The sequence below is a fragment of the Zeus faber genome (assembly GCF_960531495.2).
Source record: "Zeus faber genome assembly, chromosome: 21".
Lineage (NCBI taxonomy): Eukaryota > Metazoa > Chordata > Actinopteri > Zeiformes > Zeidae > Zeus > Zeus faber.
In genome coordinates, this window is record NC_137208.1 from 16,426,641 (window position 1) to 16,439,185 (window position 12,545).

General features: G+C 49.2%; 1 protein-coding gene across 1 annotated transcript in view; it reads right to left on the reverse strand.

The window, feature by feature from the left end:
- The window catches only part of magi2a (membrane associated guanylate kinase, WW and PDZ domain containing 2a), a gene marked incomplete at both ends in the record, with an annotated part of 192,299 nt that overhangs the window by 52,022 nt on the left and 127,732 nt on the right, over window positions 1-12,545 (reverse strand). Inside the window, 3 exons of the mRNA XM_080022644.1 lie at window positions 7,529-7,608; window positions 9,068-9,278; window positions 11,215-11,430. Of these exons, the coding sequence (XP_079878770.1) occupies window positions 7,529-7,608; window positions 9,068-9,278; window positions 11,215-11,430 (507 nt within the window). The remainder of the gene's footprint in view (window positions 1-7,528; window positions 7,609-9,067; window positions 9,279-11,214; window positions 11,431-12,545) is intronic.

Genomic DNA, 12,545 nt, shown 5'->3' on the forward strand with positions numbered 1-12,545 from the left:
CTTATTCATCAGAATGTTTTCAGCGATTAAGTCAACCTCCACCATGCCGCCGCACATGAATACTGCTCTCACTCCGAGTTGTATCCCCAGCATGCTGACAGCACAGGTTGAGAAAAAAGAAGCATTTTGACATTTCTTCCGATTTTGTTCGAGTTCAAAGTTCCAGTGAATGAAAGTTTACATCTTCGATTTTGCAAGTATCTCAAAGGTCCAAATTTGATAAACAACGCATTTTTCGGCTTATTGCAAGTGTTCTCTGCAGACACCGCACCAACGAGCGTCCAGTATTTGAGTGTGTAGGGAAGGGATGGAGGGAAAGTATGCTGTATTGTCATGGATACAGTATAGACGTGTCCGTGTTGGTGCATTATTATTGATGCACATATAGTACTGTGGTCTGTTTCAGCACAGTAGGATTGTAACTGTGACCGAACTTTGACTGTTAATCATTGCAACCATGGGATATGTGATTGGGGAGGTGTGGTCTTGTGGACGACATCCAACCAATGACAAGGCCGCCTCTTTCGGTATAAAGGCTCATCCAGTGGAGGCAAGGTCAGAGTGTACAGCCATCCACCGCTTTTAAAGTGTGCGGTATCTGTGCATCTGTCTTTATTCTGCCCGAATAAACTGTTAATGAATTCTCAGATTGTTCCCTGGAGTGACACGGGGTGTACCTCACCGGCCACGCGGTGAGAATTCTCCGGCAATAACCTGTCCGCGGTAGTATTTTGTGGCGTCCCCGCACCCCTCAGACGTCACACAACACAACAAAACACAGCACACACAACCCAGGTACTCTCACGCACACTTATTTTCTCTGGTCTTGGATTTTTTTTTCCCTCGCGTCTACGCGCTGTCATCAGCGACACCTGCACACACTTGGAGCGGTAAAACACTCCTACTTAGCGAGGTCCTTTCACCCAACAGGATAATTATGCTAAGTGCTCTGCATTATAACAGCCGCGCGGATGACGTTCATTACACAAAATTATGTATCACGACTAATTACATTCAACTCATTTCTAACTTAATTAACAGTTTGAATTGACAAATTAAAATAAAGATGGACTGAGCCAGAAATTAGAAATCTGACCCAAAAAAGCGAAACGCTGTTACATCAATTAGTGAACTCAATGAATGATGAACAATGAACTTTAAGTGGCTTAAAGACATGTGATAATGCAAAATATTCTTCATGCCGTAACAACATCGGATCCAATGCCATTCACACACTTAAATGTAAGCGTGTGCTAATCAGATTAGTCCAATGGGGTGAAAAAACATACACACACACACAGGTCCCAAAATAACTTTTTTCCGCTCCACGAAGCACATGTTTTTCTGACATGCCCAGTTAACATAATAGTTGCAGGCATTTGCAGGCTCTCGCGCACTCATCCTCTATCGTGTTATGTTCTGAACTTTGTTTTGATCAAGTAGAGGTTATTTCACAGCTCGGAGGAATACTCAATTCTGATTGGTCAATTGCGGCGGTCAGCGTTCGGTTACTTCTGGATAACGACCGCTGTCTGTTGATAATGGCCGCTGCTCCCGGCAACCGATTCTCCATCTGGATTCACGTCCCTCGCTACACCCAGCGTCAGCTACGTTCTCGAGGACAATTTCCCGAAGAGGAAATAGGCGTACTTGTTATGAAATCCTTTCAAATCAATATTCCCTCTCAATACATTCTGTTATTTGGTGAAGAGCAGTGTAATAAGTGGGTGTGGCAGACCGGGGGGGGGGGGGGGGGGGGGGGACGCGGTTAAATCGCCATCTGCAGACGCCGGCATGGGCTTCTCTCGTCGACCTGCTTCAAGTCAGGGATGTCGGCTCCCGAGTGGCGCCGCGCGCGGGAAGCGGCGGGACACGCAAGTTAGTGCGCGGGCAAGGAAGAGAGAGACCAAGCGTCGGGACGCTTATTTATGATTTCCGTTTTCTATGTTTGGCCAGAGAGCCGTTCTTTTATAATACAAACGCGCCAGTCGGCGCTGTTAACGCTGCAGCGGACTGTTGCCTCCTCCATTTCGTACCCCTACGCGGCCAACCCGCCACAGTGGGATAGTGTGCAGCCAGCCGGGCTTTATCGCAAAATAACCCCCGGCAAGGTGATCAGGACCTCCACCAAGAAACGGCGTAGTTCAACGTGAAAAGAGATCCTTATTTACAGAGACAGCCCAAAATTATTCTTTTATAAAAAATAAAACCAAAACGCTTAAGTAATGGATATAACACACACACACACACACACACACACACACGTGCACACACACAATGAATTTGATGCCCAAATGCAGACAATCACTTGTCACAGTGTTTTGAATGGGCCCCTCAATCTCCAGGCCTCAGGCATGCCCGCGTGGGGATGCTCTCAAAATATACCCATCAATCAGACTGCTGACAGCTACGCCTGCCTGTCGTTCGTTCGTTCGTTCGGTCGGCCTGCCGGTCTGCCTGCCTGCCTGCCTGCCTGCCCCCCCCTCCCCGCCCGCCACCACCCACACCCAGCTCCACACCACCACCACTCCGCTGCAGCAGTCTCAAGGTGAAGGAGGGCGCTGCGTCTCGCTCCCTTTCCCCAACGGCCTCCATGGTGGGGGAACCCGCGGAAACACCCTCTGCCGCTCTCTCTCTCTCTCTCTCTCTCTCTCTACATAGTTGCGACCCCCACTTGGGCCGGTGTGTGTGTCGGGAGCACATGTCCGGCCGGCGCCGATTCTATTTCATCGCTCTGGACCCCTTCACCGACGAGGCAGAGGGCGCCAAGTACAGAAGCTCGCTCTCTCTCTCTCTCTCTCTCTCTCTCTCTCCCCTCCCCCACCCCCATGAAAAAGAAAACAGAAGCCTTTGATATTCTCCCGGGACGGAGGCTGAGACGGGCGTGCGAGCCCGGGCGTGCGAAGCAATGATAACTGTCTCTCCGGCGTCGTGACACGAGCGGAATGTTTAATTACGCTTCCCGCTTGCTGAGGTGCTCTCATAGCGGAGACTTTGCAGGGACAAAGTCAGCCGGGACGGAGAGGAAGCGGGGGAGGGTGGGGGTCGTTCGCCCCTCAAAGAACGACATCAGCACACACTCTGCGTCGAGCGTCCTTTTTAGTCGGGGCGCGCCGCCGTCTCCGAGAGTGATGAAACACGGCGAAATGGGGGGGCGAAGACAGTGGTGGCGGTTCCCCTTCCTCCGACTCCCATTCACAAGCTTTTCTGCTACAAACCCAGCGGGTGAAAAAAACGGCGCAGCAGGTGCAGCGAATAAATACAACGGCGGGAGTACCTGCCCTGGCCGACGGCCTGGTTTTGTTAGTTCATGGCCAGCGAATATTTGGCAGTAGGGGTAAGGGTGTGGGAGGGAGAGAAGCAAGACCCCCGTCCTTAAATATCATTATCTTAAGACCGCTGGAGGGCGGGATCAGAGGGTTGAAAGGGGAGGGTGGGGGAGAGAGAGAGAGAGAGAGAGAGAGAGAGATTGACGGGAGGCAAAGACAAACGACGCAGACGGACAGCGAGTGAGAGGAGGTGATAAAGACGGAGGCAGAGAGAGAGAGAGAGAGGGAGAGAGAGAGAGAGAGAGCGAGAGATAGAGAGAGCGATAGACACGGTTGCATAACAACGCCGAAGTCTCTCTGACAGTGGGCTGTTGTCTTCTCTGGCCTCCTCGGTCCTTTGAACTGGAGAAAATCGTCTGACAGCTCCGTGCACCGTGCTCCATCCAATGGCTGTATTTTGACAGAATCTGGTTGTACGTGACGCAAGCGACTACATAGAAAATAGGTTGTTGTATTTCTTTCACTGTGTGTGTGTGTGAGTGTGTGTGTGTGTGTGTGTGTGCGCGTTCTCTAAATACAAGAGGCTCCACTGCACAGGCTGTCCCATTTACAGCCTGCGGATCCCACCCTGTGATCTTGTTAGTGCCTATCAGAGTCTGGCTCGGGCCCAAATGCGCACGCACACGCACACACACACACACACACATACGCACACACACACACACACACACACACACACACACACACACACACACACACACACACACACACACACACACACACACACACACACCTTCTGACAATCAATACCTAATATACAGAGGCAGCTTTTCTCTTCCCAACTCAGCTCTCAGGAGTGGCGGGTGGCCGGCTGTCAAATTCTGGACAGCACAGCACAGCACAGCACAGCCACACACACACACACACACACACACACACACACACACACACACACACACGTAATGGTATCAAAGTGAGGGCCCATGCTTCTGGTGCACTTCGAAACAACACAATAGTCCATTCGGAGACCGGCCCTGAAGGTATTATTGCGTCAAAAACAACCAAGCACCTATGATATGTAATTTGTCGTAGTAGAAAACAGTCACACATCTGTATCAGTAAATTTGAATTTCGTAGAATTGTTTTCTCTTCCGTAAACACAAAGCAACAGCTACACCTTCACCACAAATCCCATTCCACGAATCACTAATTGAGACGCTCAGACGTTCACATTTTCGCGACGGTCGCTGCAGTGGCGGTGGCGCAGAGGCGGTGGCGCAGAACATATTCGCACAGCCGTGCCAAAAAGTTGCACACCTGTGAAATAGTTCCTCACGAATAAATTTTTTTCTTCTTGGATATTTTTCGAGCACAAGCACAAGTCGATAACTGGAGCGGCTTGAATCGGTTGCTACGAGTCTCAAATGCACGTTCCCACTTCTGCGCCGCCTATCATCCCGGTGAAACGTGTAACAAAAGCGATTTGTGCATCTGTGGAGCCGGGGGCGGGCACTGCTCAGAGATCAGAGAACCCTTTTGGGCAATCAAAGGCGCGCGTTTTGGGCAACGCATCCACGTTCCCTGAAACCCATCTGACGGGAGACCTCCACGCCGGAGGAAATTCACCAGAGCGTTTAACCCGCCCCGGCGTCCCTCCAGCCCCGCCGTGGGACAAAGTTGCCGCGCCGGGCGACGAGATCAATAACGCATCTCCGCAGACATCAGCCGCGCTCACCTCGTGGCGTGGAGCCTCCTCGCCGGGACCGATGCGATCGGGGGGGCGCGGGGGGGGGGGAGATGAAAGCCCAATTAGGTTGCTCGCCAAACGCCTCGCCGCCTTTGTTTCTGCGTCATTTCATCATCTCCGAGATGTTTCTACCTCCCTCCCTCCCACTCTTCTTAATGTTTGGAGATTGGGAGGGATGGCGGTGTGTGTGTGTGTGTGTGTGTGTGTGGGGGCGGGGGGGGTATTAAGTGGCTTCAGTGGAGGCAGTGTCTTTAAATTAAGGAGAAGATTGTGACGGTGATTCAATTCAAGGGATTAAAGGGGCATTGAGTCAACGGGGGGGCGCGTTTTTGGTTACTGCCGCACACACACACAGTTTTTTCTACGTTTAATAGCCCATTTAATGCCGCACACACACCTACACCAAACAAACACATCCACTTATAGTACCACATTGAAGACAAGGCTCATAGACAGGCCTAAAAAATATCTGGGTAGGCAAAATATCAACCAGTTAGTATTTATGGCTTCCAAATATCTTCCTTGCGATAGGATCTGGAACGCATTTCTAGAATGTTCCTACTATCAAATTCGATCTTACTTTGAAATGTGTACATCCAGACCTCGGCTAGACTTGGCGGGGCATCTGATGCAGAGAGGCTTGTACGCCTTGCATCAGGGCCTGACCCAGATGGTTATTACCACCTTTACTCAGCGTAAACTCAACAGGGTGCATTCTGGCATTACAAAATGAAATTCAAGGACTTTTCAAGTACCTTTTTAAGCCCTATCTTTCATTTTTTAAGGATGCAAAACACGCAAAATACTCAAAAGAAATTTAATACATTTTTAATGTTATGTTTATTAATTCAAATAGAATATAATCGTAGTCTCATTCTCCATTATTTATATTAGTTTATATCCATTATTAATATCGCTGTCATCTTCTACGGCATAACCCGTCAGAAAAGTGATTCTGGAATTGTTTTATTATGTCACGATTTGAATAACAAAACCATGGGGAATATCTCAGGTTTTCAATGACTCTGTTTTCAAGCACTTCAGCACAAAAGTGCGCCGACTAACACCTTGGCGGTTTGAATGACAGTCGCTGTGCCAAGCTCATTTGGAAGACATGAAGCCAATTAAAATGCGGGACGCATTTCCAAAGCCGCTTGATGTTGTTAAAGCGGAGTTTGTTTCTGATTTGTAGATGCAAGGTATGTAAAACAGCTGGATAATCCTTTCTAATGAGCACAGGACTTCTTTTTTAGCTATTTAAAATAAATAATTCTTACATTCGTTTAGAGTACAGTAGTTTAATGGGAGTTCATTTTTTTTCTATGTTTGGCAGAATCCACCAAAAACTGGGCCACACATCAACACAAAGAAATACACTTCCAGGTACTAAGTTCTCTTGAAACTCTCGAAGTTTACGCTAGTGTGTGTGTGCGCACACACCTCCATATCTGTTATGTGTACGCGGGTCAGGTATATTTTTTAGAGGAAACCCTAGTTGCCCGATTACTCATTTTCCGGGAACCGATCCGCTCTGGCACAGCGTGTCCGTGTGCAAACAAAACACATCGACACACACACACACACACACACACACACACACGCACACACACGTGAAAAACATAGATGCGTGCGCTTTAGAAAGGCTATTGAACAGCCACACCAAAACAAAGCCTTTATTTTTCACGGGTTCCATCTCAAAGCACGCCCCAGACTGGCGGCCGTAAATCTCCCCTAAGCTGCGTTCAGAATCGAGAGAGCGATGGGGAAAGCCAGTGAGGGAGAAAGATGACACAAACACACACACACAGACGTACATATATTTTTATATATATATATATATATATATATATATATATATATATATATATATATAAACGCTGACTGCATTGAGATTCAAAGCAGACTCCCTTGTTCTGTGACATTTGTGTATATGTGTATGTCTGCTTTTGATGGTTGTGTGTGTGTATGCGTGAAGGACACTCCACCTTTCTCTCCTCTCTCAGATAAGAATAAAGAGCTCTCTGTAGCACCCAAAAGACGCTCATGTGCGCGCACGCACGCACGCACGCACGCACACACACACACACACACACATCTAGATAGATGGGACAGGGTTCATTCTGGCATTACAAAATTAAATTCAAGGACTTTCAAGTACTTTTTAAGGACCATTTTTTCATTTTCAAGGACTTCAAGGACAGGTAAACAAATTATACATTTTTTATGTGGTCTGTATTAATAAAAATATATTATAATCTTAATCTCATTGTCTATAAACAGTGTATATATATATATATATATATATATATATATATAAAATAAATAAAAAATGGCAATTACACCCCACGTGTACCTGAGTAAAGATGTCCTAATCACCCGGCGCAGAAATTTCGGCCGTACGATAGCGGGTGTCGTAGTGGTTGCCAAGGCGATGGACCGACGCAACTTCTGCATTTAGAATAACGACGGTGCGGAGGAAAAAAAGGTAGAGTAAAAGGATGACGGCACTCACCGTCCTCTTTGCATTCCTCCGGCGGCTTTGCCTTCTTGGCCAGTCTGGGGTCGAGCCACGAAGTTGTCTTGGTGTTGTGACTGAGAGAGAGAGAGAGAGAGAGAGAGAGAGAGAGAGATGTTAGGAACGGAGCCTGATGAGACCCCCACCCCCACCCCCTCCCCCGCCGCTAAAAGGTGAGGATGATAGAGGGAAGAGAAGAAGAAAGACACTTTTGGTTAACAAAGTGGAGATCGATACTTTTAAATTGCTTCACTGTTTCTCATTAGGGGGAGACGGGCGGTGTATGTGGGGGGTGGGGGTGGGCACTGACGGACTGACGGAGGGAGCAGCTGTGGGTTCGGGCAGATCTATCCTAAGCCTGAGGCAGAGAGAGAGAGAGGGAGAGAGGGAGAGAGCTGGAACCCCGGATCAGATACAGTGATGGAGCAGGGAAAGCTGCTACGCTTCCTCCGGTCATCTGCCTCGGATGAAAAGTGATTATAAAAAGACGAAAGAGCGGGGAACGAGCACGCACGCACGCACGGCCGCCTCTTCCAGCCATCCAGGTTCTCTAACTTCCCACCATATGGTGTCGCCCCTCCACCCCACTGCTTCCCGCTCTCTTCAAAGCATCCCCCTCTTTCCTCTCCTCATCAAACTGGCCCCCCCCCCCCACCCCGCTCCCACCTCCCTTTGCAATCTCCGTCACCTCTGCGCTGCATCACTCACCTCCTGGACCAACACACAGGAAGATAAACACGGCCGAAATTGTGTTATTCGGCAGGCTGGCTAACCGAACCGGCTCTTTAATGGCACCAATGGGTGTTGTGATGGGGTGGGAGGGACATATGGTGACGAATTAGAAGCCCACCGACGTGTGGAAACACACATGCACAGACGGCACACGCCTGGCACGCCCGCCAAAAGACGAGCGGCGTTGAGGGGACGTTATGGGGACCCTCAGAAAGCGCACACTTGGACAGAGTTGCGATGCTTTGACGTTTGGTTCGTTCCTCGACTGTAACACTAAAAGAAGCGGGGCCTAAACCAACGCACACGCGCACACACACACACACACACACACACACACACACACAGCGATTACATTAACTTAGATGTAAGACTTACCTCCATGGGTTTTTACTGCTGCACTAAAACCCCCAACGGTTCTAATGAATTGCACCTCTCTGCTTGTATAACACAGCTCTTATAAAACCAGCGGGACTAACAACTGGCAGAATACCTACTGTGTGTGTGTGTGTGTGTGTGCGTGCGTGCGTGCGTGCGTGCGTGCGAGCGTGGCTGCTTAATTGGCTTTGAAAGGGTATTTAAATGTTTTGCTAACTCTACCCTCTTTCTGACCCCGTCCAAAAAAGAACCTGGAAATGTATTAAAGGAGACCACCTAATGTTATTACACCGTAGACCTTCAACAATAGATTGTGTGCGCGCGTGTGTGTGTGTGTGTGTGTGTGTGTGTGTGTGTGTGTGTGTGTGTGTGTGCGCGCGCGCATTCATGCATCACTGCACACACGCAGCAGTTGCAGATTTCACTTACTCTATGAAGTACACCTCTCCCTTCTCGGTGTAGGCCATCTCCCAGTTGTCCGGCAGTGGCCCCAGCTCGTCGTTCTCCTCTGGCTTGGGGGCAGGCGTCTCGAGGGGCTGCCCCTCGTCCCTGGGCCCCTCAGCGGGGGCCTCAGCCGAGGGCCCTGGCGGGAGGAGGTCCCCCGAAGCGTCTGTGCTCTTGTCTTCATGCTCGCTGGACTCTGGGCGGACGAGGGGGAACAAAGGGGGGGGGGGGGGGGGGTCGACGTTATCGCCAGGTGAAGTAATGGATGGGTGAGGGGGGGGACTGCAGCTAGCCCGGCAAGTTGAACGAAAGAGAGGAATGGAGCAGATTAGAGGTGGAGGGACAGAGCGAGAGAGAGAGAGAGAGAGAGAGAGAGAGAGAGAGAGAGAGAGAGAGAGAGAATGACTGAAGGAACGAGGTAAAGCGACAAAGAAAGCAGAGGCGGGAGCAGACAGAGAGAGAAGTTGGCTGATAGTGCCCTAGTTTGATAGTTTGAGTCGTGCCGGTGTGCTGCGCATGTGTGTGCACGTCCTTGTGTGTGTGTGTGCGTGCGTGCGTGCGTGTGCGGACGCCAGAGAGAGACATGGAAACAAATTCTGCCGTTCTTGAGCACGTGCACACCTGCATTCATGCGTGCGCTTCCCCCGGGGAGCTTCACGGGAGGGAGGGAGGGAGGGAGGGAGGGAGGGAGAGCAGGTCGGACGGCGCAACGGGGAGAGGGGGATTGAGAGATAATCTATGAGAGGGAAAGAGCGAGGGAGCTATCTACTTAGATCACAGAGCCTGCCGTGCTCTATCGATCCTGTGCAACCCCCCCGTCCCCCTCCACACCCTCCACTCCTCCTCCCCCCTGGTCAGCCTGCACTCTGTCCATCCACACAAGGAAAAACTCAGCCAAGTGGCACTCACCGTAGCGCTGACAGGCGGTTTATCGACTGATAAAAAAATATATTTATAAATACAGCTAAGTGCAAAACCTTTACAGTTTCTGTCGTCGGAACGGAATGGAATTCACAGCGCCATCGGCTACGTTGTAGATTATAGATAAGCATCATGCACTGGGTTATGTATTTGGGGCGGGGGGGGAGATAATGCAGAGATAGCCGTAAAAGAAACCGCAAAACCGACCCAACTGTCCGTACCAACTGGCCTTACCTTGTTTGAGCTCCTTGCGGTAAGAAAACCAGAATCTCATCCTTTCTTTTCACAGAGCGCCACCCGCATGCGGCGCCTCCTCACTGGGGTGAGTCCCACGCTCGAGGTCTCGAAAATCTGTTCTTTTGGATGTCGAGCCACGTTGCCGTGTGTGAGGAGCGGCGTGGCCTCCGAAACATTCATCCACCCCCGACTGATACGCTCCCTTTTTGTGGGAAGCTCGATAAATACAGAGTCTGTCCTCGGGCCGTTAAACCCCGGCTTATAAAATCACAGGACCAGAGCATGCTTGTGGATTTGGACTCTAATAATCAAATAATAAAAAACAAATAATGTGCCCTTTTATAACCGTCGGTTCATGTGATCACGAGACAAAACCAAACTCAGACTCAAACTCAAAGCTGCATATGAGGTCAATTAAGGATATTTATGGGGACATTTAAAGGTACAGCTATTCTCCAAAGCTTGGCTATTGATGTTAAATGCAGATTTTTTTGGGGGGGTTCTAACACAAAGTGATGTATTTGTTGGATTGAGTTAATTCTGAAGTCTGTTCTTCGTGCTCAACTTGTTTGGCCGCATGATTCAACCAGGGTGTATTGTTTGTCAACCACAAACAACCCTGGACACCAGCACGTGTGTTGTCCGGAAAAGCCTTGCTTTGCGTGCTCGTGTGCTTTAATGTGTGTGACCTATAATCATAATTTCACATACCCCGCTCTATAGTTGTCCTTAAGGGTATAGATGTACTGTATCTGGACTATTTGTAGTTGGGCAACAATTCAAAGGTGTTTATATACCAAGACTGCATGCGCTGACAATCTGTTTCAACTCATGTTGCTAGGTAACAGCCCCAGGGGAGAGTGTGATTCTCGTATTTCTTCTGATGGGTTGACCTGCTGGAGGACGTGGTCCCCAGCTACAGTGAGGAAAGGGGGGAAAACCCAGGCGATCAGGGAGCGGCTGCCGGGGCTGACCTGGAGTGACGGCAACGCCGTTGCCATTGACGACGGACCTCTCCTCCTCTTCCTCCTCGGGGGGCTCGATGCTGGCCTTCTCCATGTTGCTGACCGACTTGTTGCGTTTCCTCTTGCCCTCTGAGCTGGGTCTGGCGCCCGGCAGCAGCTGGTCCGTTACATTTAGCAGCAGAGCGCTGGGCTCGGCGGGAGGCTTCGGAGTGCCGTAATAGTTGTCTGGACACAAGAAGAGGCAGACACATACATTCAAACGCAAATACATAGACACACGTGAAAGCAAGAGAGATTGAGGGAAAGAGAGAGAGAGAGAGAGAAAGATTAAGTCATATTTGCACACTGGATAACCAAGAGGATTGGCCCTTTTGTATTGGTTTGCATTTGTTAAGCAAGCCTCATGTCCTATGGCTGTGGATCACGCTTTACTTGTAAAGAGTTGATACTTTAAGTGCATGAGGATCTGGAGAGAGAATGAGGGATGCTTAAAAGGCTGTTGCATAAATGCACGTTTTCAATTAAATATGAAAAGAAATGAGGAATAGATAGATACATGGAGTGATGGGGGTAAATGTTGCCTAATGTGTTTCTCATAAACAATGGAGGGATTACAACTTCCACCAAAGGTCTGAAATGTTAATGTACACATAGCGGGAGTCGGCGAGCAGCAGGAGGGAGAATAAACGAAAAAACGAAACGAAAACAAAGACAGAACAAAAGTATAACAGACAATCAAAATAGAAGTATACACCAGGTATCAAGCAGGAGGAAAAAAATAAATAAAACACGTCGAAAGAAGATGGAGTCTTGTGACGCCGCTGAAATACGCCGGGAGGAGGAGGTGAAGCCCAGGTTGACATCCTGTTCCATGTCGAAGCCAGGTGATCCGTGAACAAATAAGCTGCGAGCTGAAGTTCAGATCGTGTCCTACAATCTCAGCGATCACCACACTCTTGATGCAAAAACAACAACAAACACATTTGCACGCACGCAGACGGACGGGCACAAAGACACACACACACACACACACACACACACACACACACACACACACACACACACACACACACACACACACACACACACACACACACACACACACACACACACACACACACACACACACCAGGTGGTTTGCCCTTGGTGTCGCTCTTCCTCTGCTGTGCACATCAATCAATTATCAGATCGTCCAGAGATTGCTCTGTCATAAAGGGGGGAGGGGGAGGCAATATAACAGACACATCACATCAAAAACGGGTTCAGTTTTGATACTTTGAAACAGAAAGTCAAATGCAGATACAATAGTGAGTCACAGGACGTCAGATAATCCATGTCTG